This window comes from Phalaenopsis equestris, unplaced genomic scaffold (genome assembly GCF_001263595.1).
Source record: "Phalaenopsis equestris unplaced genomic scaffold, ASM126359v1 Scaffold198732, whole genome shotgun sequence".
NCBI lineage: Eukaryota > Viridiplantae > Streptophyta > Magnoliopsida > Asparagales > Orchidaceae > Phalaenopsis > Phalaenopsis equestris.
Genome location: NW_018218641.1, coordinates 126,794 through 154,242, shown reverse-complemented (window position 1 = coordinate 154,242; position 27,449 = coordinate 126,794). Strand labels below are relative to the sequence as shown.

The window sequence follows — 27,449 nt, the reverse complement described above, 5'->3', positions numbered from 1 at the left end:
TCCCTCTTTCTCTCTCCCTATCCTCTCTCTCTTTTTTATTATATATATATATATATATATATATATATCTCTCATCCTGTTACCTCCGTCTCTGCTCTGCTATGTGTGATTATCGCGTCGTACTCTAATTTCCACCGCTTCAATTTCGTCGTCGGCTTCTTCTGGCTGAAGAGCTCGCGTTGTCGGGTTGCGTCGTGCGATCGTCGTGTCTGGCAGAGCTTCGCGACCTAGCGTTGGTTGCGCCGTGCGTCGTCGTCGTGCTTGCGACTTCCGTTCGACAGCTACGCCGCGACTATTCTGCTTGACAACACCTCCCGCAATTTTGTTTCTGCCGCTACTTTCTTCTTCTCTGCGAACAACTCGGTTTCCTCCTTCGCACTGCACAATGATTTGTTCGGCTACGCCGTCTGATGCACTCGGATGGAGCGGAGTTATGCAAGTGCTGTGTCCGCGGGTTCGGAGCCTGGTTTCCATATTGGCAGGTCTTGCAATGTTCCACAATCCTTCCACGAGGCTCTTGAAAGTAGCGGGGATCACACCTTTATTAAAAAACTTGGTAAAAAAAACGGGAAGCTTGCTCTTATTCTCACTGAAATTGAAACCAGTACTCTCGCATCTTCTTGGCGTTTTGCTCTATTGGAAAAATTCCTTTATAGAAACCCAAAACTTGAGATCATTAGAAAAGATTTTGAAGCTATGAAGCTATTTGGTAGTTGGAATATTGGATTACTTGACGATCGACATATAATTATTCAACTATCTCATGATGTCGATTACACTAGTATATTTTCTCAAAAAGTTATCAAAATTGTCAACCGTTTTATGAAAATTCTGAAATGGACTGTCAATTTTGATCCAAAAGCGGAGTCCCCTGATCCAAAAGCGGAGTCCCCTGAAGCGGAGTTCCCTATCATTCCTGTTTGGATAAAGTTTCCGTGGTTAAAATTACATCTGTTCAACATGGAAATTCTCTACTTCTCAGCAACTACTTACAGTAAGCCTCTCAAGGTTGATAGTCCTACGCTTGCTGTCACCAGACCCTCTGTGGCTTGTGTGTTAGTTGAGAGGCATATCACTCAACCAGCTCCGGATGAGGTATGAATTGGAACCTTTCTAAAGATCAAGTGAATAAGGATGGATCCAATCCCACTACTCTGGACATATCTGTTCCATCTGGAGAGAAAGCTACCACAGGACAGGCTTTGGATATCGCTAAAGATCAGCCACCTACCATCCCTGCTGAGAAGGTGCAAACCGATCATTTACCCAACATCGCAGTTCCTGATGAAAAACATCATACTACAGGGTACAGATCCAAAAGTGTTTATATCACTCACTGTTATTAAAGAAGACTCACTTACATGCAAAGACACATGAGAGTGCTTCTTTGATCCAATAAAAGATTAGCTAGTACAACAATCAGTTTTTTTCTAATGTTCAACATCCTATAAATGTCCGACACACTTTAGACCAATCCATTGATCAGACGAGTCAATCTTTGGATGAGGAATGACAAGTCTATTCCAGAAAGAAGAAGACTGAAGGCCGACTCGAGCTCGAAAAGTTATTGGACGATACTTTAGTCACTACTGGCAATGACACTCATCTTACAAATTTATTAGCTGGCTCCATTCCTAGAACTACGGGCAAAGACAAAGCGAAACTGGTTCGCTTTCTAGCTACCTGATACTACGAATTTTGGTTTTTTTGTTTTTTTTTTCTTTATGTCTCTCATATAAGTTTCTGTATTCTCTTTTTTGAACATTTTGTATGTGGTGGTTATCGTGGGGGAAGGGTGTCATGCTTGGGCCCTTCCGCATAATCTATATGTATCATTATTTCTTTTTAATAATAATAATAAATAAAAAAAAAAAAAAAAAATATATATATATATATATATTAAAAAGCCCAATGACTAATATATTAAAGAGAGAAGATACAAATAAGTTGTGTGGGTGGGCCTAAAAATAGACACCCAACCCACACGATGCAACACACCCAAAAAAAATTAAAAATGGGTACATATAAAAAAAAAAAAACCCAAAACCACTCGGACATTGAAAAAATGAGGGTCATCCCAATCTTGTTCTGCCTATGACTCTAGTTCTCGGAAGGGACCCAGTTAGCAAATTGCTAAGGTGCGTACCATTACCCGATGTAACCAAAGTATCATCCATAAGACTCCCGAGCTCAAGTAAATCTCCATCTTCTTCTTCCTCTTGGAAGTGTAAACCTGTCATTCCTCATCCGAAGAATCAGTCTAATGAGGTGGTAGAGCTGAAGCTGAATGATTACCAACGGTAGTACCCACAATATGTTCTAATATCCGTGAAGTATGTGTTGCCTCCACACCGAATACTTTCTGAAGAGGGGGAGCTACGAGGTTCTCCTAATTATCATTATCAATCTGAACATTGTCCTTGTCCTTTGTAGGTAATAGTCTATCAGTATTGTTTTCTATGGGGTTTGAAGGTGTCAACATCACATCACTCACAGTAACAATAACAACAGTGTCAAGAGGGGCACGGGGGCACAGGGGCAACAGTATCCTCCCCAGTTAGAACTAAAATGTCCAGGCAGTAGGGTTAGACCCATCCTTATTCACTTGAACTTATTCACTTGAACCTTAGCACCTTAGCTTTCAAATCAGGATAAAACTTATGACATTTATCAAGGATATGTCCAAACATCTTATAGTGGGTACAATATGAGAGTCTGTGTTTCATAATGATTTGTTGCTAATATTCATTATGGGTTGTGCCCAACTAGACTTCAGGAACATCAGGTAAAGTAATATCCCTTACCACATGTATTCTGGCCACCGAAAATCTAGTTAGGTTGAAAGTAGGCAAATCTAGCTTTAAAGAATCCCCAAGAATGACCCCACTAGAGTAGAGAATCTGATGGTGAAAAAAATGCAACTTGAGACCAGGTAGTAGACTAAACCATACTACTAAACCATACTGGTACAGTGGGAGTTTCATAATTTGGGTCGAAATCAGGAGACCATTTGAGTAACTTCATTGATTTACCTGCGACATATATTTCTTAAAGAAAACTCGGGTGTAGTCTTCAACCACTATTAGTTAAATCAACACACGTCTCCCATCCGTGAGTGGTGTCACTTTCTACTTGTCTTCTAGCTTAAGATCATCAGCACTCTTTCTGATAGCATCTATAGGTGGGTGCTCCCACTGAAATTTTTCAATAAGAGCAAACTTGAATTTTTCTGTAAGGGTAGAAATTTCTGAGTTAGAGAAAAAATTATTGCTTTTTCACCTTTTTTACTTCCCTTCTTAACAAAAGGACAATCATCTATATCATCGCGACAATCCTTATAGCTTAAGGGGAATACCACCGCAGACTTCACCTGAGGGTTACCCACAGGAGGCATTTGCCTGTTCAGCAAAAGAAGAAGGAAGAGCCATCAGAGCAAGGGAAGGCGCCGACGATCACCTGTAGTGAGAAGCAGACAAAACGACACTGTGTCGGGAAGCATGGTGTCGGGCCGGAGAGAAGCACGAGCGCAGAAGGTTGAAAAGAAGAAACGTCGAAGCAGAAGGTCGAAACAGAAGGAAAAAAACGTCGGGCGCAGAAGCATGGATTGCAGCGTTAAAACGACGCAGACACCAGATGCATGCCGACGCAAAATCTGCGACCAACGATGCCGACGCAGATGTAGACGGAAGTGAGAGTCGATGAAATGAGTTGCGAGCCCCTCTCTTTTGAGCGATATAATCAAATGCAAAGGAAATCTCCATTGTAAACCCTAACAGAGCTTGAGCTCTCGACCGCAGCCAACATCTATATATACATATATATATATATATATATATATTTGAAAGCCCAAAGAGGCTAATATATAAAGTAGAAAGAAAGATACAGATACAAAATGTGGGAGGACCTAAACATGGCTCCCTGCCAAAAAAAAACCACAAATGGTTCCAAACTAGAAAAAACAGAAAAATAAATTAAATACTTATATAAAAAACCTATAAGTGTCAAAATACATAGTATCAGGTGGCTAGAGAGCGACCCAATTTGATCTTGCCTCTGCCTCTAGTTCTAGGAAAAGAGCAAGCGAGCAAGATAGTAAGATGGTAAGATGATTGTCATTGCCAGAAGTAACCAATGTATCATCCAATATGTTCCTGAGCTAGAGTCTGCCTCCATTCTTCTTCTTCCTCCTGAAATAGACCTGTTATTCCTCTTCTGAAAATTGGCTCATCTGATGGGGTGGTAGAGCTACTTGAGCTGTGCAGATTATTGAACGTTAGAAGCAACTACATGTTGTACTGGCTTTCTAGCCAATAAGTTCTAGTATATGTGAAGTATGAGTTGCCTCTACACTGGATACTTCCTGAAGAAGTGGAGCTGCGAGGCTCTCCTGCTTATCAGTCTGAACACTTTCATTTGTAGATAATAATCCATCAGTATTATTTCCTATGGGGTTTGAAGGTGTCAACATCACATCCCTCACAGTAACAGTAACAGCAGTGTCATGAGGGGGGTCCTCAGGGGCAACGGACACCACCTGTCTGGTAGTATCCTCCCAGGTGGAACTAAAATGTCCAAAGCAGTGGGGTTAGACCCATCCTTATTCATTTGAACCTTAGTTTTCAAATTAGGATGAAGCTTGTATCATTTATCAAGGATATGACCAAACATCTTACAGTGGGTACAATATGGGTGTCTGTGTTCCAAGACGATTTGTTGCCAATATCCATTGTGGTTGTGCCCAACCAGACTTCAGTAACATACGGTAAAGTAATATCCCTTTTCACAAGTATTCTGGACACCGAGGGTCTGGTTAAGTTGAAAGTAGGCAGATCTAGCGTCAAAGGATCACATAGGATGGCCTCAATAGAGTAGAGAACCTGATGGTGAAAAAAATGCATCTTGAGACCATGTAAACTAAACCATACCGATACAGTGGGAGTTTCATGATTTGGGTCGAAATCAAGAGACCACTTGAGTAACTTTATAGCTTTTCCTGCGATATTAAGATATTTCTTTGGAGAAAATTCTAGTGTAGTCTTCAACATTGTTAGTTGGATCAACACATGCTCCCATCCATAAGTCCCACCTTCCACTTGCCTACTAGCTTAAGATCATCCACGCTCTTTCTGATAACCTCAATAGGTGGGTGTCCCAAATAAAATTTTTTAATGATAGCAAACTTAAATTTTTCTGTCATGTTAGCAATTTCTGAGTTAGAGAAAAAAATTACTGTTTTCCCACTTTTTCTACTTCCCTTCTTAACAAAAGGACAATTATCTGTGCCATTGCGACATTCTTTAAAATTTGAGGAGAATATCACCACGGACTCCACCTGAGTGTTTCCCACCACGTGGGCAAAGAAAGCTTTTGCCGGTTCAGTAAAAGAAGGAAGTGTCATCAGAACAACCAGCTGTCACCTGCAGTGAGAAATTTGCGTCGGACTGGAAAGAAAGGCGCAGAAACAAAGCAGAAGATCGGGCCGAAGAAGCATTGGCGCAGACAGCGGAGCTGGACGCCTATGCAGAAGCCGCGAATTGCAACTCGACGAGGTCGACGATCGACGCAGAAGCTCACGTCGTTGTCGACGATCGCCGAAAACGAAACGATCCTCTGCCGACACGGTAGGCTAGCGGCGGAGGCGGAGACTTCTTCCTTCGGTCGAACCCTAAGACGCGCCACGAGAGCCCTAGCTCGATTATATATATACACACACACACACACACACACACACACACACACACACACACACACACAAATATTAGGAGCTTTAGAGAAGATGCTTGAAATTAAGCTTAAATTTTAAAATTGATACCAACCCTCTTTCTAAAAATTAGAAACTCAAGAGCCTACTTAAATTCAAAATACTAATTTTTAAGAGATCATAACTAAATTGATATTATTCGAATGATTAGTCAAATTGAATTGTATATATTTAAGAAATAATCTTATTTTAGTCAACCAATTATAAGTGATTTAGGAGTAATTATATAGAAAAAGTGTAATACATGTTATGTGGGAATATTAGGGTTTCTAAAAAAAATTAATCTTGGGAAGAGATTAATGCATGCTCGATGAATTAATTACCAATATTATTAAGAAAACTTGAGATTCTAAACTTAAATCTACCATTAATTATCAAAGATTCCAACTTTAAGTATTAAATTACTTGATGACAAGTAATGTTTAAGTTTGAAGGTATTTGATGATATCAAATATACATGTTATTTTTATGATATTTTTATCTTTATGAATTTTTATGTTTTTCATAATATTTGTGGTTATATATGCAATGTACAAGTGATTAGACAACTCGGGAAGCGAATGAGATGAAATAGACTCACAATGGGCTAAACATGGCTGCCCGACGACCCCTCACAAGAACTGGAAGCTCCTTTGCCTGTTATGACGCCTAGATGACAGAGGACAAAGCCACAGGTGCCATAGACCTGCACTAAGGAGTCCTATACGAGGGATTACAATTATGAGATGTTTCTTTTTGTCTAGGCTCAGATGCTTAAATTGGAAAATACAAAGCTGTAAAAGAAAATAATAAATAAGTAGAGCGGATTGAAGACCAATGCCACAAAAGGGAATACTCGGGAGAAATCAGAGCATTTTAAAGGAGGGATTCAGAAACGATTTACTTTCTCTTCCCAATGTGGCAAGTCACTGTTGTGGCTATGGGTGATCTCACCGAATTACTCGTCTCAAAGGCTATAGGACCCTATTGCAGTTGGAGGATTTCCCACTGCATATCTTTCATAGTAAGTTGTTAGATACCTCGTAGAGGGTTTCTACTTGGCAGTATGGCGTGTTGACTGTGAAAAAAATCATATATACAGTTAATTAAGTTGAAAAGAGGCCCTACATGCCCCTGACTATTGGAGTCCACATGAGCGTGATAACCATTCCCACTCCCTCCTCAATTACAAACAGACAAAGCCCCTTTATTTATTTAATTGAACAACACAAAATGCTGTAAAAAACCCCTCGCTATCACCTTTCCCATCATGACCGAAACCCTTGTGATACATTCATGACTCGAGGCAACGAGGAAAGCAATAGTGAGAGTGTGACAAACAAAGTCTCTAAAACTTTCCACTTTTCTCTCATTTGCACAAGCAGCCACAACCCTCCCACTCTCTCGTTTTCCTTGGTTCACTAGTCTCGCTACAGTAGCGGCACGAAAGGCAAACTGAAACCTCTCTTCTCATTTCCAGCTCGCACGTCTCTCCTCCGCTTTCGATTTTGCAATAGGAATTGAGTTGAGCAGCCTCCCTTCACCTTCTCTTGTTCGCACAAAACCGAAGGAAGCCCTCTCCCATTTGCGAATTGCTAGAGTAACCCCCCTCCCCCCTTTATCTTGTTGGAAAACCCCTCTCTTGCCCGAACCCATCCAGATACAATCAAGATTAGTGCTAGCAAGAAAAGCAAATGTGGAAACGTGGCATACAAAAACATCCGAACTCACATTTTTCTCTTATTCCGCTCCGCATCTGCAATAATTAAAATCAGAAGTTTGGTATTGTTCCAAAACCTACTTTAGCTTTGCCATCTCACCCTCGAGCCTCTCTTCCACGGTCACGTCTTGATCTTTGGCGATCAAATCAACCGCCGTCACCACCCATGGCTTCCCTCGATTCTTGTTGGAAGTTTCTAATCACTCATTTCATTGACTTTCAACTCGCTACATTTTGTTCCTTTATTATACATGAAAGCGTGTTCTTCCTTTCTAGACTTCCATCCATCTGCTCCAAGGGGACATGACTTTTCAGAAAAAATAAAATTCAGTTTCGGAAGTCAGCAAAGAAAGATGGTGAGATTCCATGTCGGGGGCAAGGTTATTAAAGTAGTCGCTCTGCTGAAGAATCGGCATAGTGCCTGGCACTTTTTAAGTGTGGACCTTTGCTATCATTAATAGCATATGGCTTTCTCTGGCGGTTACCAGCCTTGATTTCGCTGATGCTCTGATCAATGCTGGTGGTTCTGTTGCTTTTCACATCCTTGTCCTGCTTTTCACAGCGTGGCTAGTCGAGTTCAAATGCTTCGTCCAGTTTAGAAAGGTTATATACACTATGCAGATGTTGCATAGTTATTCGTGCTAAGTTTTCTAGTGCTAAAAAAATCATTCCTCTTCATTTCCAAATAACTGTTGTGGGGCCTTCAACCAGTAAACTTGAGGAAATATATTTTAATTTTAGAAAGCAACGTTCTGTTTTTCTGATCAGAAGGTAACTTTCTGCAAGCTCCCTTATCCAACAAAGGACCAGTTTGGTTATTATTTTAATAGCACTGGACACGGGACATAAGCTAAAGTTGCTACTGCTACTGATAAAAGGGGGAGAAATGTGTTTGAATATCCACAGCCAACATTCAGAAGTTAATGAACGAACAATGCATGGAGCCATTCTTCATGTTCCTAGTCTTTTGTGTGGGCCTCTGGTATTTAGATGAATATTGGTATCACAGCTTGTTGAAACTTTTTATGCTTCTTCTTTCTGAGCCAACAATGGTTAAGAATTGACTGAAAACCCAGACTGACAAAGATATATTCCATCATTTTCACAGTTTCATCGCAGTCAACACAGCCAAGCTTGAAAAGGTATAATAATATGGGTAGATAGAGCAAAATTTAAAATGACCGCTTGAGGAAGCTCGAGTACCTGCCGTTGGGAATTAAGTACCATTTAGAAAAAATTGCAAACTCATTTGGATTAGTTTTAACAAAATCAATGTTTCCTTATATCCATCCCTGGAAAACGCGGGTATCCGTCCTTGGAAAACGCAGGTATCTAGCCTTAGGAATTAAGTACTATTTGGAGAAAGTAAAATATCGCTCAGGGAATGCTAGTTTACAATTTGATCATTTTTGCAGGTATATCAAAAGCCCATTCAAGGGTCTCACGATATTGACTAGCGAGTCTTTGAAGATACATCCGCGCTGCCAAATTTTTGGGTGATTTGGACTTGCAAAATAATTTAAAATTTTGGACTATTTGGACTTTAAAACGACATAAAAATAGAGATTGCAAAATACAAAAAGATCACATGGATTTTAAATCGAAGTCATTTCACAACAACGACTAAATGCACATAAAATTTCTATAGGGTTTAGGATTTGATAAACCGCCAACTAATGTGATTGGGCTTCTGTTTGACTTCAAATTCTTTCATATTTGTAGGTGATCAAATAAAAATATATGTCCTAATGAAAATGAATCTTTATTTAACCTATTCAAAAACATAAATTGGGGGATCTCAAAAGTGACATAAATATGACATATCATAAATTGGGGTCAAACTTAAATTGAATACCTAATTCTATGATTTAGGGTCTGATCTCGATTTAAATGTCAAATATCATAAATTGGGGCAAAGTTTAAGACATAAATGTTATTTTTAAATGCTAAAATGAAAAATATTTTAATTTCACTATCAGATTCACAACATATTTGCAAGCGAATAGAAGACAATATTTAAAAAGCTTAAAAGTGAAAATTTTCATGCATCGATATATTAATTCAAATAAGGTAAATTTATAAAATCTCAAGTCTTATATGTGTCTTTCAAAATGATTTCTTGGTACAATATATTTAAAGCATGCAAATACTTTCTAATGAGTGCAATTATATCTTCTGAATATGTCAAATGTGCTATTATATTTTGAAGAACATAGAACATTGGATGATTAAAAATATATGTGCTTGAAAAGTCATACAAATGCTTGATAAGGATACAATAATGAAATATGTGCAATCTTCAAAAAATTTATACCCGCATGTGCTCTAACTAATATATTGAATGCTCAAATACTAGGTTCGAGAATGTTGCGCAGGCTAATCAGGACACCTTGTCTATAAGATAGAGTTGTAAGTTTTACCCAATTAGTCTAATCTTCCTCCTTGCAAGGAATGGAGTTGATAAATCTAGTAATTTCAAAATAAATGTTCAAATCTTAAAATAAGAATTTCTAAGTCCAAATCACATAATAGGGTCCTCCTTATAAGGATAAAAGTTGACAAGACTTCTATCCTAAAAGTCTAGACTAAAAAAATTAAATGTTCCTTTAAATATAAATGTTCCCAATGAACTTTTCACGATAATGGTAGTGCTTACTAAAAATCTCAACCAGCAGGGTTAAATTCAAATCAACATTAAATGTAAGTTTCAAATCAATATTCAAGTAAATATAATCACTAGAAAGCTAATAGTTAAAATCAATCCACCTTCTGTAATAGTTTGTCGAAAGTGACAAACATTAGATTGACTTTAGCTCACAAAAGAGTGAATATCATATCAAGTGTATCCCTATATTCAGAATCAAAACAATCTCATGCCAGTAAGGATGAGGCTTGAGTTCTCTGTCCGCGTGATTTTGCCACCAAATGTCACCACAAAGTAGCGGTTACGGCCAGTCCTTTGACCAGGTGGTTGCCGCTAATTCATACCATTATATTACAGACAGGGCTACAACCATTTCAGTTATGAGTCATAAAGGTACAATTGATTGACATAAAATCTTATGATAGCTAAGTTAGACTTAAATTTGTCTCATTAGACAAACATTCACCCCAGATTTATAAAGGTCCCTTGGAAGGCATAACTCATGATTGCTTACAAGAATCCATCAGTCAAGTATCAGGGACCACGACGATCCGAGATGACAACCATACGATCTTAATCGGGTTTCATCATTGTTTTTCCCCATCATCTGTTTTAAGTTCCAAAGGATAAATTTTAAAACTTAAATCCAAATATTCAATTCTTAATGATCAACCTTAATCAAAAGTGTGCTCTCACTATTGGGAGGGGTAATTAACCATATGAGATTGCGTATATGGGAAATCTTGAACCCCAAATCAAAAAAATCCTCACAAAAAGAGGGTAAAATCTCTGAATAGTGTCTTATCAACATTATAATTTGCCTTCTAAAAATTTGATAACAAACAAAATCAAAATAAAAGCAGAGTTCTGGGGAGCGATTAGAATTTTAGGAGACCACATTGTGTCCTCGTCTCCCGATCAAACTTTCAGTGGATGTAGGAATGCAAATTAATAGTTGATCGGGGGCTTAGGTTTTACTGGTAGGTGTCAGGGTAGATTTTTAGTGAAGGTAGAAATGTTAGATTTTAAAAATTTAGGTTTAGAACTAGTTGGATGATGCGGGAGATAATATGCAACATTATTAAGAATTTTGGTTTAGGACAAAAAAGGCAAAACATTAAAAAAATTTAGTGTTTGTCACTCTGATACTAGATGATTCTATTCTAGAGATCCTAAAAGCAGTCAACAAATGGATTTAGCAAGAAAATGATTGTAGACTAGCAAGGGAATGTTAATATGGACGGTCGACGACATTTGAAGGGGAATAAGCAATGTTCAGTGGCTACCTCGGCTGAAAACAACAAGAAAAACTAGAAAACGACAAGATATGAGTAGCGAGGAGGTTCCATCGCATGTTTATGAACCAACAACCCCTTTTCAAAGCCCCCCCCCCCCCCCCCCAAATCAAGCCCTCACAAAAATCCTACGACTTGAATAGGATTCCACATTCTTCCCTCCCTTTTGTGTTCCGATCGCATGTCACATCAATTTGGGATCACTTTTGTGTTACATTTTATATTTTTTATTTTTTATTTTATTTATGTTTTGATTTGAAATAAAACATGTTTGACATGTTTGATTAAAATATAATTGTTTTTTAAAACATTCAAAACAAAAAAAAAAAAATTGAGTGTTTTCAGGAACAAATAAATTTATTTTTAGACAAAAAAAAATGTTAAATCACAATAAAGAAATATGCTTTTAGAAATAAAAGAAAAAATGAAATAAAAAGACAAAATTGATCCCAAACAAGCTCTTAGCTTGTTGTTCTTCAGTAAACCTAAAGTTATATTAAGATTAAAAAACAATGCAGAAATAAGAAAGTTTTCATACCACAATGCGCAATGCATAAGGATCATCATCCCTGTCTATCAGAGCTAGTAGCAAAATATCAAGTGGAAGCAGCTCATGCGTCCAAATGAAAAAAGCAATGCCTGATATTGCTTTAGATAGAAGGTCCTGCTAATATAAAAAACAAATAAAAACCCAGGGTCAAAATTAATCAAACGAAAATACATAGCACACATGTTGATTCCACTTTACCAAAATAATTAGGGGGAATTTACAAACATAGCACACAATTTGTATACATTTACATACCTCACATCTAAACTTTAATATTTACGCACATGAGACTCAAAGCTTTAATATCACATAAAAATAACACTATCACAGCTTTTTAAAAGTAAAATACACCTTTTCATGCATAAAGCACCAAAGTGCAATATGTGTAAATATGAAAGTTTAGGTGTACAATATAAATACACAAGAATTGTGTGCTACGTATGTAAATTTATATCAAACATGAAAAAACAATTGAGAAGATTGAGGTCTATAGGGCAAGGGGGTGAGGGGCATGACCTGGGCTGTATGTCCCCTCTGTAGCTCCAACTGAATATGGTGCAGAAGTACATCTACCATCGTGTATATGTTTGATGTCACTTCTTCAGGAGAAAATTCCCTTAAGACACGTGCCTGCACTCAGCTCCAACATTATAAGTTTGTAGAAGTCATATGAAGATTGGAGTTGTACAAAATTCAATGCAGAAAGATAAGGACTATACAAGGTTTGCACTACTGATGCTCTCAGGGAGTCCGTTCATAAGCACCCAAGCACCCGCACAAAGATACTGACGATGTTGAGGAAAGCTATGACTAAGATATGTCAGAGAATAAGTTGGATCAGCTGATGGAGAAAGAAGCTGAGTGCACTGGTTAATCACTGTGGTTTCCGCCTGGCGAAAGAGAAAATTAAATACAGGATCTAAAAAATGCAGTGTATCAGCACATGATCAACAACAGTACATTAAAATGAAGCAGTAACAGATTGATAATATTTTCATTTCAAAATTAAACTGTTCCTAGAAAACTTTTGAGGCTGTTCGCAGTTTGTCACTGGGGTTGGGTGGTGAGCTAAGGAGCTGCAGTTTTAATATCCCCTTATTCAGCAATTGGGAGGAGAATAGTCAAGCTCCAATCCTGCCCAAGCTCACAAAGATTGCAAGGTTGTCTTCCAGTGTTCCAGAGTCCACAACGCCAAAAAGCACGAAGGATATTATGAACCACCACAATTATGGTGGCTACAGTTCTTGAGGCTCTTACAAAAACCAAAATTGTCTTTATATAGCAAGAAAATTCAAACCCTTGGATGCTTGAGATGAAAGTGATCATAATTGAAGGGGACAACAAATATGTAATTGACTTCGTCAGACGGTGTCAGGCTGAAAGCACGTGGAACCCCTGACTACAGGACAGTCCATATATTGTTTCATTTTGTAATCAGAGAGCACAACAAAGCAGCTCACTTTTTTGTATGACTTGCCTTATAGGATAATCTTTTGTTAAAGCATGCACACGTGCCATATGCTATTTTTTTTTTCTCAGTAGGGAAAATAGTCTCACTTTGTTCATGCATAGTTGCATAGTTTTGCACTCCTTTTCTGATATTTTGAAATAGAATGCAAAATGCAACAAACAAGAAGTTGATAGTTGAAACAAAACAAACCTGCTGCCACGCCTGAATAGCCTGGCCCCTCTTATCCATTCTGCCAATTAAGGAGTCTCTTATAAGTGGAGGGAAGTATCTTAAAGTCTTTTCTGACCATGTGTGCTGACTGGTAGCCATTATTTGCTCCAACAAGGGTTGAAGATAAAGCATATGCTCAACCTCAGCAATACCACGTGTCTTGATAGTGATAGCAAGGCTAATAATTGTCATCCGATTAAGTGTCTCAGTAAATTCAGTAGGTCCCTGAAATAGCAAGCCTTTATTACAATGAGCCTTTTGTTCATAATTTAAGGACATTTTAGGGATCAAATTAATTTTTTATTGTTGTTTTTATTTTTTTTTTCTCTTGTTTTAAAAACATAGTTGTTTAATGTGTTTTTAAATTTTATTTTTTTGGGACATATACATATGTACCATCCAATTCTTATGCAGTTACATATCTAACACCTAACTTTAATTTTTACATTTATACCACAAATATTTCGTATTACTTAAAAAATACCACCATTTTTACTTTTAAAAAGTGAAATGAACCTTTTCACGCATAGGGGGGTGGCATGTGTGTAAAAGTTGAATTTTAGGTGTTAGATATGTACATACATAACAATTGAGTGGTATGTATGTAAATCTTCCAATTTTCTTTTATTTTTGTTTCTAAAAGAAAAATTAACATACTTTTGAAAGACTCAAAATAATTTTTAAGTGTTTTTAAAAAACAATCATATCTTAATCAAATATGCCATCAAATCAGAACATAAACAAAACAAAATAAAAAACAAAAATAAAAAATAAAAAATAAATTGACCCCAAACAGCTCCTAGAGTTATAACAACAAACTATGAATGAATGAATAAAGCTCTTTAACAAAAAAAAAAAAAAAAAAAAAAAAAAAAAAAAAAAACACATGATGATTAGTTTTCTCACTTTTAACTCTTTCTTCACAAGGAAAAAATCCCTTATTGAAAGGATCAAATTCATGCATAGGTTCTCAGCCAATCTGAACAGTCGGTGTTCTCCACGTTTACCCTTTATCATTGATATTATCTTTGTTACATCATACATCAAAGCTTTGTTCTTTCCATGGTACCTGGAAAAGTATTGTGAAAACACTAATAAGCAAGGTGTGGAGCACAATATGGTCGATAGTATAAATAATTGGAAGTAGACAGGATATTCAATAAGGAAGGCAGTTAAACAAAGAGAACTAAAGATGCAATTCAGAAATAAGAAGGATAAGGAAAATGATAAACTTTTTCAGGGAGTAAGAAATGAGGACAGCGAATCAAAATCAAAATTTGGATGATTTATCAGTATAATGAAAACCATATTTTAGGGATTATAGCAACCAAAAATTCAAAATTTCAAGTTCAGCTAAATTTCAAAGGAAATTTTACATACGTAGCACACAAATCTTATCTATTTACGTATCTCATTCTGATACTTTCATATTTAGATTGCATTTTGGTGCTTGCACTTGTGCATGAAAATGTATATTTCACTTTTAAAAAGTGACAACATTGCTATTTTTGATCTCATAAATATGAAAATTTAGGTGTGATTTTATGGAAACACATAAGATTTGTTGAGTGTTATATATATAAATGTCTGACAAAGGTGTATCCTACTATAGGAACGGAAGTGGCTTTCCGTAATCTTACCACAATCCCATGACCGCACAAGCGGCCGGCTCACACGATCAACAATGAACCGAACCGAGCGGCCCCGTTTTCAATTCATTTCCAATTTTAGGATGTTTCCTCCTTTCCTTTCATTCCTTTCTAGTCATTTCCTATATATTTGTTGTATTAGGGGCTTGGTTTTCAGTTTTGGATTGTGTTTCTGTCAGGACAGCCGTCGGCATCCCTTTTTTTCCCTTTTAGGGTTGTTTCTACGGGTCGAGTGGTGCTCCGGCTGTATCTCATTTCCTCCCACTTTGTTATCGTGCCTTCCTCATTGCAGCCACTGCCCTAAACAGTTGTTCCTGGCTGTTTGCTGCTGTTCCAGCCATCCCAAACCACTTCCTTGTCTACTAGCCGCTCTCCCAGGCCTCCTGAACTGCTTCCTTGCCACATATCCGCTGTCCTAACCACCCGGAACCCCCTCCCCGCGGCCTAGCTGCTGTCAACACCGCTTCGGATCGTTGTTTTTTCGTTGCCCGACCCACCTATCCACTTGTCATCCCGGGCACGAAATAACCCCCGCTTCCCTATTGCACCGCCCACCTGCTCCACCTCCCCATCGTGCTGTCAACCCCCAAAATCCATCACCATCATCGTCGGTACACCCTAGTCATAGTTTCTATGTGGTGTATGTTACTGTTTTCTATTTTCCATGCGTCAATTGTATCAGCCTATTCGCTTTTCCAGTAATAATATTCGTTTGCTTATTGTAGTTTGAGTTAACACCGTTATCAATACCGCAATTTCAAATATATGTTAGGTCAAACCAGCTTGAAATATATTGATTAAAACTGAGCTCAAAATCATTTTGAATTGGTTTGGGATAAAAATCTGAATAAACAAGAAAGATGTGAACTTGCCAAGAGTAACTGGAAATAGAGCAACTCTTTCTCTAAAAATATACAAAATAACTGTATGCATGATTCTTCAAGTCAGGCGTCTTCAATTAGATTTTCAGCAAGCAGTAGTGGACATGAAACTGACACAAAATGGGTTCAGGTCTATTCTCATCACAACCAAGTCAATTTGAATTTTGAATCGAGTCAAAATCCCAACGAGAGCCAACTTTGGTATCTTTATCAACTATAAATGTTATATAGACACATTGCAAATAATTAGCGATCTCACATATCAAGAAACCATTGGATCATCAACGTTTTTCCTGACTTGTGCCTTTTCATATCAAACAAACCTAATCTAAAGGATAACTGTTCATTCAATTTTTAAAGGCCATTTTAATAAGGTATATGAATATTTTATGCAACCATAAGAAAGTTACACAACATTAAAGTTTGGCTTTGAAAAATGATCTGCATTGCACTTCTCAGTGGTTATTGTACCTTTTAATGAAATATGGTCTTCCTGAAAAAAAAAAAAAATTAGGACTTCCCCAGAAGTCATCAGGCATCTTCAGAAAAAGGGGCCGACAATTGAGGAATGATTTTATTAACAAGATGATTAGTATGTTAAGACATGTTTAGTTATCTTTAAAAACATTCAAAATACTTCAAAGTTATTTGAGTATTTTTAGAAATAACTTGATTTGTTTTTAAAAACAAAAATAAAAACATGCGAGAATATATATTAAACAAACGTTTGAAAAGTTGGCACTATGATGGATCAAGGTTACCTGTACAATGGCAACAATCTATAGTTTAATATTTCTAAGAGCAAAAGGGAAACGCCAGGCTTGCTCAAAATTGATGGGGATCTCTGAGTCAAATTCTGCAAGAGGTGAAACGTATTAGTACAATACAAGGTAAATTATAAACAGTTCAAAATAGAATAAATAACAAGAAACAAAACTATAAATATTATAGACTTTAGATCTTTAAAAATTCTAAGATTTTCATCGTTTCAACTATTACGTTATATTATGTAGATTTAATCACTCTAAACATGCACACATAAATTAGCGACATCCTATGGGACAAAATTGATGCTCTTAAGTGCTATAAAAAAGATTAATATTGTTGAATCCAAATTTGTCCGATAGATCGTGCCCAAAGAATAGAGTGTTAAACCGAGGAAATAGAGAGAGAAAAAGAAGTAAGAATTGTCCCCTCGGGGAGAATCAATATGTTCTCGGGCTCGTGGGCCCATTTTATCCCACAAAACATAGATCTTACAATTGGAAGGAGCCAAAAGATCTTTTTAGATGGAAAGGGCCCTTCTATTTATAGATGACAGGAGGGCCAAAAATAAATTACAATATTACCAAGGGTTGTACAAAATATTTTAGTCTTTTGTATTGGTGCGAGTTGTTAGAAAGTCCTCTGTCCGAGTCCTCTATCAGGAAGAAAAGTCCTTTGTTTGAGTCCTCTGTCTGGGAGGAAAAAGTCCTCGTTTGAGTCCTCTGTCAAAGGGGGGAAGTCCTTCATCTGAGTACCCCTTCAGGGGAAAAGTCCTTCGTGTCAGTCGTTCGTTGGGGGAAAAGTCCTTCGTCTGAGTCCTCTATTAGGGAAAAGTCCTTAGTCTGAGTCCTCCTCATGAGAAAAAAATTCCACTGTTGGAGGAAAAGTCGGCCGAGGGTAGCCAATTTGACAGGAGCAGAAAATAAATTGCCTCGAGATCCGTGCAAAACATGTTTGAGTATACATATTAAGTTCCACAATTTTCTCGCTCCTTGATAGCAACAACTGCGATAAGGACAAGAAAATGTATAAGTCAAATAAATCTTGAACATATAATTTGCTAAGGATATTCCCTGCTGGCTGTTTTTCGTGCTCGGTCCTGGTATCTTTGTCGTCATCTGCTGGATTTGTTATTCTAGTGTTTTATGTCGAAGGAGAAGTTTTATGTTGAGAGAAAAGTCAGTCGTTGGAAGAAAATTTTTCTGTTAGAGGAAAACTCGGTCGTTAGTGAAAAATTCTCTGTTGGAAGACAGGTTAGCCATCAGAAGAAAAGTTCTCCATTGGAAGAAAAATCCTTCGTTAGAGAAAAAGTCGACCGATGGTAGCAAATTTGATAGGAGCAAAAAACATATTGCCTCGAGATCCATGCAGATCATGATTTAATATACGCATATACAAGTTCGTTGGTTCTCCTAATTTGAGATTTTAAATTTTTTTTATAACATTAAAATCAATATTACAATTACTTTTTTCATAGAGAGAGTTATTGGGTGCCGCCAAATCATGATAGGATTAAAAATTATTTTTGATTGATAGGGCTTGACTCGATTGAAAACTATGCTAAAATCCACAAGAATAGCAAAAAGCCTTTCTAGATTAAGGGTTTACGAAAGGCTTAAGAGTTTGAGCAAATTTATGTGATGCAGAACCCCTTCCCTTTTCCACGATATTGCTACAGTGCGAGGGAGACGGGCCACACCAATAGAGCCTAATCAAACCGAGTGACTCCCCTTCCGATTTCTTTTGAATTTCTAGCATAATTCCTTTAATCCTTCCTTCCTTTTTAGTCCTTCCCTATATGTTGTATTAGGCTTTGGATCCTCAGTTTTTGGCGTAAGCTTGTTTAGAACCGCCGTCGACGTTTATTATCTCTCTTCGAGGGTTGTATCCGAGGGATTGAATATTGCTTCACTTGTATCTCTTTCCTGAGGTGGTCATTATCCTTCCTCTAACCTTCAACGGATCCCCATCACCCAACCCCTGCTGCAGCCGCTGGAATAACAATTTTTTGTTGCTGTTTCCTGCAGTTCCACCAATTTCAGCCACCTTCCACCTTTCCCAAGCTTGCTGCAGCCCACTACAGTCGGGTCTCCACCCATCCCCAACCTTCCCATGTTGCTTCCCGCCTACTTCCTCCACGGCCACCGCCCAAAACTATCATCCAACCTACTGTTCTGCTGTTTCCAGCCTCCTTGATACAGCAGTTAACCCAAACCACAATAGGATAACCATATATTATTACCGAAAGCAAATAGGTGTTTGCAATCAACACACTAGAAATGAAAATTACAACAAACACGACAAAGATACCATGGGTGGTGGAGGTCGGCGAAGTGGTTGGGGAGCGAAGGTAGATGACTGAAATGGAGTTGTAGGTGGTTGGGACAGTCAAAGGAGGGGTTGGAATCGCGTTGGCAGTGAGATGGAATGCTTGGACAACCAGGGTAGCAGATGAGGGGGTGAGCGAAGCGGCGAGGAATGGTAGGAAAGGCTAGAACAACCGGGGGTCAACAGGAAAACAACAAGTTTTTTTGTTTTCCAGTGACAACAACAAATGGAAGAAGGGGGGTGTAGGAAAGCTCGACGACTGTCCGGGACAGAGACAGCGAGCAAGAAAGGTTGGAATGGGATGACTGCAGTGAAAACAACAACAAAAAGCTACTTTATTGGGGGAGGCTGCAGTAGTGAAGGACAACATGGAGCAGCGAGGTGTGATGGATGAAGGATAAATTGCCACTTGGAAATCAAGATGCAACCAAAGTATCACTTGGAACCGTAAGATAAAACACTTGAGGGGAAGAAGAGACGTCGACGACTGTTCTAATAACAAGGCACCAAAAACTGACTTGCAAACCCTAATACAACATATATTATTTTGGCATGTCTCCCTCGATTAATATTTCAGCCGATTGTATCAGCTAAAGTATTGCGGTATGTGTTTTCTTTTTTTTTTTCATGGTAAACTCCTGTGCCAATCTTCTGGGATTGGGAGAAATTCGACTTCATTACTCGAAGTTTCGGGTTTCTTGCAACACAGAGTTAAGTCTGCTACGTTGAAGGTGGCAGAGATATTATAATCCTTTGATAGTTCGATCATGCAGGTGTTGTCATTCCAAATCAAGTCTTGACAGAATAAATATGCATTCTCTATTGGCTCATCATGAGTTGGAGCTGCATATAGAAGTAGGTTCCCACAATGTAACTCTTGAGCCCTCAAGTTTGAAACCTTCTTCCACTTCTCGTATTCCGTGGAATATAACTTATAAACCAAAATATGAGGAAAAATCAACTCTGGGGTAAAGTCTGAAGCAAGCTGCACCACTTTCACTAGCAATCACTCAGGAGAGACCTCTTCTCCACTAATAGAGCCCTGAAATCCATTGAAGAAGTTCCTTCCCCACCAAGCTCCTAAGATAAATTTGAAGTCTGGGTTTCATCCCTTCTGTTTCGACACTGATGATGGGTACCTTGCTGAACTGAACTAACATCTGAATAACTACAGGTAATCTACCAAATATGGCACAAAGGAGCCCCATTTTTGACGTGTTTAACCTCTCTCAGTAGGGGCAACTAAGAAATGTATCTATAGATTTGAATGTCTGGATTTGTTGTCAACCCAGAGCTGCCAAAAATGCTCGTCGTTAGCAAACAGCTTGTGTTCGGATCGATGAGTAGCTATTGTTCGATTCGTTTGTTCGACAAGCAAGTCGAACACGAATAAATATTTTTAACTCGATTTATAAATGAGTCAAATACGAACAAGATGTTGCTTGATCGTGTTCAACTCATGTTAGCTCGAAATAGATAAATAATAAATATATAATATATACATAATACGTAAAAATTAAATTAATGATACGTTTAATATAAATATAAAAAAAAAATTTAGATTTTAGAAATGTAAATACATAAAAATTGGGTGGTATGCATGTAAATATGTTCCCTCAAATTAAAAAGAAAAACAAATTTTAGATGATAAATATATAAATACAAAAGAATTTTTTGGTATCCATGTATATGGATTTAAAAACTTTCCCAAAAATTTCGCTCATGCCATTGACCACGGTCCACGACCCACTGCTGCGAGTGTTACTTATGTAAATACGTAAATAATAAGCGATATGTATGCAATTTCTTGGTTTCATCTTGGGAGACTCATTTGCTTTGCACATTTTTGTGAATTGTGGCAGACGTCCTCTTCATTTTATCCTACATTGAGAGATTGAAGAAAGTTTTATCAAGAATCAACTATAAATCTAGGAATGATAGGGAAAAGACGACATGTTTTGCTCCACTCTTTTATAATACTAATGAAGCAAATATATATATATTGGATATTATATTGAATATTACTTTACCTTTTCCGGGAGAGGTATAGATTGACACACAACATTAGGGATTTTGACAACAAATAAAACTTGAACAGATACCTCTTTATTGCACCCACTGCCGTGTGTTTGGTTGGCCACTCTTTCTCAATATTATTAGTTGCATCCGAATCTAAAACCTCTAAGTAAAAATGCTACTGGATCTGCCCCACTTCATTCCTGTCCCTCTTCCGCTCCCGAGTGCATTCCACAGACTATTGAAATACTGGTTGACACAATGCTACCTCTCCCTCCTACTACAGGATACAATATTGTTTCTGTTCTTCCGACTGATGTATTGGCAGATGGTTCACTTGGACATCCTATAGTCTCTATCACTGTTGAAAACAATACTGCAGGATCCTTACCTCCAAAGGATATTTTTCGGTCTGATAATCAAGATAGTATCGCAGCTCCACATCCTCAAGAACCATCAGGTGCTGAGGAGACATGTTTACAATCTCTTCAGAGTGAGAATATTGTTACTGTTAGTTAAGAGCCAAGGGCTCATCCTCTTCTACATGCTCGACAATCTGTTGACCAAACTGATAAGATGAGTCAGTCTTCGTATGAGGAATGACAGTTATACACATCTAGGAAGAAAAAAAAAGAATGGAGGCACACCCCAGCTTGGGAACTTAATGGATGATACTTTAGTAACTTTGGGTAATGGCATGACACTCAGCAATTTGTTAGCTGGCTCCGCTCGTAGAACCGGAGGCAGAGGCAAGACCAAGCTGACTCGTCCCTAACAACTTATTTTCTGCGAGTTTTGAATTTTAGAATTTTATCTATGTCTTATCATTTTTAGGATGTTAGTGTTTGTGTATCGTATGGGTAGGGCGCCTTTATTGGGTCATCTCATACAACTTTTATGTACCTTTTCAATTTCAATAAAAATAGCCCTTGGGCATTAAGCATTAAATATATATATATATTAGAAAAAGCCCAAGGGCTAATTTATTAAAACGAAAAAAATACAGAAATATTGAATGAGATAGCTTAAAAAGAAAACTCAACTCACACAATACAACAATATATATAACGTCGGCAGCGGCATCGGTGTCTGCTAAGGTTTCACTCCTCGATGGCGATTCATTAATTTCTCATTTATCTCCGTCGTCTCCCGCGAGAAAAAGTTTCACGCTCTTGCAGGACGAAGTTTCACACTCTGGCAAACGTTATCCAGTCGACAAACTTCTACGACGCTCTTGTACTCGAGGACGCTCGCGCTCTCACCCTCCAATCGACGGTTCGCGTTCACTCGCAGTGGACGACTCACATCGTCTCTCTTTTTCTGTCGCTCTGCCGACAGACATTTCCTACTCGTCTTGCGTCGCTCACCTGCAGTCGACAACTTGCCGCTCTACTATTTCTGAAGTTTGCTCGCCTAGTTCCAGCGGCTCGCCTAACTGCTTTGAAGATGGCATCCACGAACTGTTTCAATGCCACTGCACTTGCCGACGACATTCCTTTTCCTAATCGTGCTCCTCTTTCAGGTTTAGAGTCTGGTTTTCATATTGCAAGTTTTGCAATGTTCCAAAATCTTTTCACGATGCTCTTGAAGATGGTGGCGATCACATCTTCATAAAAAAACTGGGAAAAAAAATGAGAAGCCTGCTCTTATTCTCACAGAGGTCGAAACCAGTACTCTCGTGTCCTCTTGGCGTTTTGCTCTAGTGGGAAAATTTCTTTATGGTCGCCCAAAACTGGAGATCATTCAGAAAGAGTTTGAGGCTATGAAGCTATTGAGGAGTTGGAATATTGGTTTACCTGACGGTTATCACATACTGATTCAGTTGTCTCATGATGTCGATTACACTCGCATCTTTTCTCGAAAAATTATCAAGATCGACAACCGTTACATGACAATTGGTTTCGACCTAAAAGCGAAGTCCCCTATCATTCCAATTTGTATAAAATTTTCGGGGTTAAAATTACATCTATTCAACTTGGAAATTCTTTACTCCTTAGCAACTACTTACAGTAAGCCTCTCAGGGTTGATAGTCCTACGTTTGTTGTCACCAGACCCTCTGTGGCTTGTGTGTTAGTTGAGAGAGATATCAATCAACCAGCTCCAGATGAGATATGAATTGGAACCACTCACAACGAGTATTGACAAAAGGTTGAAATCGAACAACACCCTTCTTATTGCTCTCATTATAGTATGTTTGACACATTTTGAATGTTGACACATTTTGAAGAGACACCAAGACTCTCTTTGAAAAATTATAAAAGAAGACTTGGATTGAAGAGAAAAGAAAGATCCATCAAGAGCCAACCACCACACGTCGTCGCCACCCCCACTTTTCTTTTTATTTTAGTTTTAGTTTGTATTGTAAGTGAAGGAAGAGATTCAAAGGAACTTAAAGACTTTGGTGGATAGGATTTGAGATAAGCTTTTAACTTTGTGACTACATTTGGTTTTAATTTAAACTTCTTGTTTGAGTGCATGATTTCTACTTTCAAACTTAAGTGTGATCATGTTTTCTCCATGAAATCTGAATAGTTTTTTTTATCTTTTTTCTTAAAATGATAAGTGATTAAGTATTGAATAGAAATTGTGTGAAGTATTAGTCTTTAACGTTAGAAGAAGTTGTGATGATTTTAAACCTTGTACTTCATTTATTTCTTGATTTGGCCAATTAAGATGTTAATACCTGTTGTGAGAACATGTAAGATCTGAGATAGTATTGCCTCGGTCAACAAATGGTAAAAATCACATTTGATTTCATGGATGAGAATGTAGTTCATGGGATTAAGTGCAAATAAATAGGAAAATAAACTTTGAAGAATGTAAAATTAGAGGACTTTAAAGTGACAGGCTAAACCCCCAATTTAATTTATAATTTTAGGTTTTGATACGAGGTATTAGCCTCTACGGAGAGGGAAAAGAGGAAACTCTAGAGTGAGAGCTAATATTTTCTTTACCTAACCCGTTTTCAAGACTATTCAAACTGTAAATTAGTCAATGTTCTTTATAACATCGATAGTAAGGGTAAAGAATATTATTGCTCCAATTTGGCATAACACAATTCAAATACTTCCACAACACAACTTATATACTTGTTACTAATTCATGATAAGGAAAAAAATATTTTATTTAAATTGCCTTCATCTTGCAAATATTTAGTTAAGTTAGTTAGTTGTTTAATTTAATTTTAATTATAAAAAAATTACAAAAAGAATCGAACATTCATTCCTTTTATAACTATCTAGAGTTTAAGTAAGAATATTTTGTTAAGTATAATTTATTATTTAATTTCTTCTGTTTTGTAATTGCATATTGTAGTTTTCCTAGTGGGTTCGATATTTGGGATTTAATCAAAAAATATTATATTAATTGATAGCAATACGTATACTTGCATAGTATCTCATATTAAATATAAGAATTGTATTCTTATTTGCTTCGAAGTCAAGTTTGTATCTAGCTGTTGCTTGAGATCAAGTTTTTGACGTCGTTGCAAAGAAAATTTAAAAAATAATCACATACATTGCATTAACAAATATAAAGAGAATCAAGATTAAGTTTTTGGCACCGTTGCCGGGGAAAATTATAAAATTTTTGAAAAAAAATTTAAAAAGCAAATTTCTATATTTATAAAGTTTTATTTAAATTTTTAGATTTATTAAAGGAATATTGTAGTGTTATTTTTATATAAAGTTCTTGTTTGTATGTTTTTATTTTGTGTTTCTTAGTAATGTATGCATAGTTCAGGTCCACAAGACATGTGTCGTACGATTATGAAATAGAGAGAACTATTAAAAAAATTTAAAAAAATTAAAAAATTACTGAAAAAAATAAAAAATTTCAAGAAATGACAAATCAAAATAATCAACTTGCTGAAGTTAACCAAGAGTTTAGACCTTTTAGAGATTATGCAAACCCTACGATAAATGAACTTCATTGTAGTATTCAAAAATCTGTTGTAGTGACTAATTCATTTGAGCTTAAGCCCGCTACTATCCAAATGGTATCGAATAATCCGTTTAAAAATTTCAAGAAATGACAAATCAAAATAATCAACTTGCTGAAGTTAACCAAGAGTTTAGACCTTTTAGAGATTATGCAAACCCTACGATAAATGAACTTCATTGTAGTATTCAAAAATCTGTTGTAGTGACTAATTCATTTGAGCTTAAGCCCGCTACTATCCAAATGGTATCGAATAATCCGTTTGGGGAGCACCAACTGAAAATCCAAATTTACATCTTATTATTTATCTAGAGATGTGTGCTACATTTAAATATGATGGTGTATCAGATGTTATTATAAGACTTAAGAATTTTTCCTTTCTCATTGAGGGATAAGGCTAAGATATGGTTACATTCGTTAGCACCTGAATCTATCAGAACTTTGGGTGATTTAGCGCAAAAATTTCTTGCTAAATATTTTTTACCATAAAAAACTGCATAGTTAGAAATGATATTACATCTTTTTTGTTAGTTTGAACGAGAATTTATTTATGAAGCATGTGAACAATTTAAAGAACTATTAAGAAAGTGTCAACACAATGTTATATCAGATTGGTTAATAATTCAAAATTTTTACAATAGATTAGTTGGATCTCTTAAATCTCTTATTAATGTCGTTGTTGGTGGTTCATTGATGTCAAAACCATTTCATGACGCTTATGTTTTAATTGAAGAGATGACTACTAATAATTTTTAATGATCTTCTGAAAGGGTAAAACCTAAGAAAATAACTAATATTCATGAATTTGAAGCTTTTGCAATGTTAGCAAATGAAGTTGCTGCAATTTCAAGGAAGTTAGACCAACTTGGAATGAATTTTTCTCAACCAATTGCAATGATTGAAGAGAATTCAAACATCTTTAGAAACTTTGAATGTCATAAACAACAAGCAGAATAACCCAAATTCAAACTATTAAAACCCAAGTTGGAAGAACCATCCTAACTTTAACTGGAATAATACTTCGGGTGGTAATAATTAACAATGGGGGAACAACAAAGTAAACCCATTGGAAAATTGGAACAACCAAGGGAATAATAATTATAAACTTACTTGTCCTCAAGGTTTTAATAGTAATCCACAATTCAAGGAGAAAAAGTGTCTATAGAAGAAATTGTGTTACAAATGAGAAATCAGTTATAAAGTCAATGAGCTACAATTAGAAATATTGAAAATCAATTGGGACAAATAGCAAATTCATTAAGTAATATATCTCAAGGAACACTTCCTAGTAATACTGAAGTAAATCCAAAAGACTAGAATAAAGATAAAGTAAAAGTGGTTCAACTTAGAAACGGAAGAGAACTGAAAGATAGAGTTTAAAAAGTGACTAAAGTAGAGAGTAAAAAAATTGAAGAGCATGAAGAGGACGTTTCGAAAGATTTAGAGAGACATATTTCTCCACTTAAAGTTGACTTGGAAAAACCACCACTTCCATTTTATCAGAGGCTCAGTCAACAAAAGCTGGATAAATAATTTTTAAAATTTCTGAAAATTTTTAAGAAGCATGCAATTAATATTCCATTTGTTGAAAGCTTAGAACAAATGTCAAGCTATTTGAAGTTTACGAAAGATATTCTTAACAGGAAAAAAAAGTTTGAAGATAATGAGACTGTTGCATTTAGTGAGGAGTGCGGCTGTATAATTCAGAAAAAGCTTCCTAAAAAGCTTAAAGATCCTGGTAGCTTCACAATTTCATGTGCAATATGAAACATATTTTATGGGAAAATTTTTTGTGATTTAGGTATAAGCATTAATCTTATGTCATTATCAGTATTTAAAAGATTGATATTAGGAAAAATATCTACTACTACTGTAACTCTGGAGTTAGTAGATCGTTAAATAACATATCCTAAAGAAGTTATAAAAAATATGGAGGATCAATTTATCTTTCCTGTTGATTTCATTGTGCTAGATATGGAGGAAAATAAAAAGATACCTATCATTTTGGGGAGACTTTTCCTAGCTAGAATTCCTAGCTACAGGAAGAGCAATGATAGATGTGCAGAAAGAGGAATTAACTATGCGTGTCAATGATCAGAAAGTTACGTTTAATATTTTCAAATCAATAAAATATCCTGCAAAAGGTAAAATGTGATGAATGCTATAGAATGGATGTGATAAAATATTTGAGTTAATGTCAATTCAAAACAACTTATGAAGAGAAATCTGAAATGAAAGAG

At 36.7% G+C, this 27,449-nt stretch overlaps 1 protein-coding gene across 1 annotated transcript in view; it reads right to left on the bottom strand.

Annotated features, from left to right (window-relative positions):
- Positions 1-27,449, bottom strand: part of LOC110035642 (mediator of RNA polymerase II transcription subunit 23) — a 171,109-nt gene that overhangs the window by 54,305 nt on the left and 89,355 nt on the right. Inside the window, exons 10-15 of the mRNA XM_020739908.1 lie at positions 16,922-17,016; positions 14,537-14,699; positions 13,610-13,855; positions 12,669-12,839; positions 12,466-12,579; positions 11,938-12,063 (exon numbers count right to left, since the gene is read on the bottom strand). Of these exons, the coding sequence (XP_020595567.1) occupies positions 11,938-12,063; positions 12,466-12,579; positions 12,669-12,839; positions 13,610-13,855; positions 14,537-14,699; positions 16,922-17,016 (915 nt within the window). The remainder of the gene's footprint in view (positions 1-11,937; positions 12,064-12,465; positions 12,580-12,668; positions 12,840-13,609; positions 13,856-14,536; positions 14,700-16,921; positions 17,017-27,449) is intronic.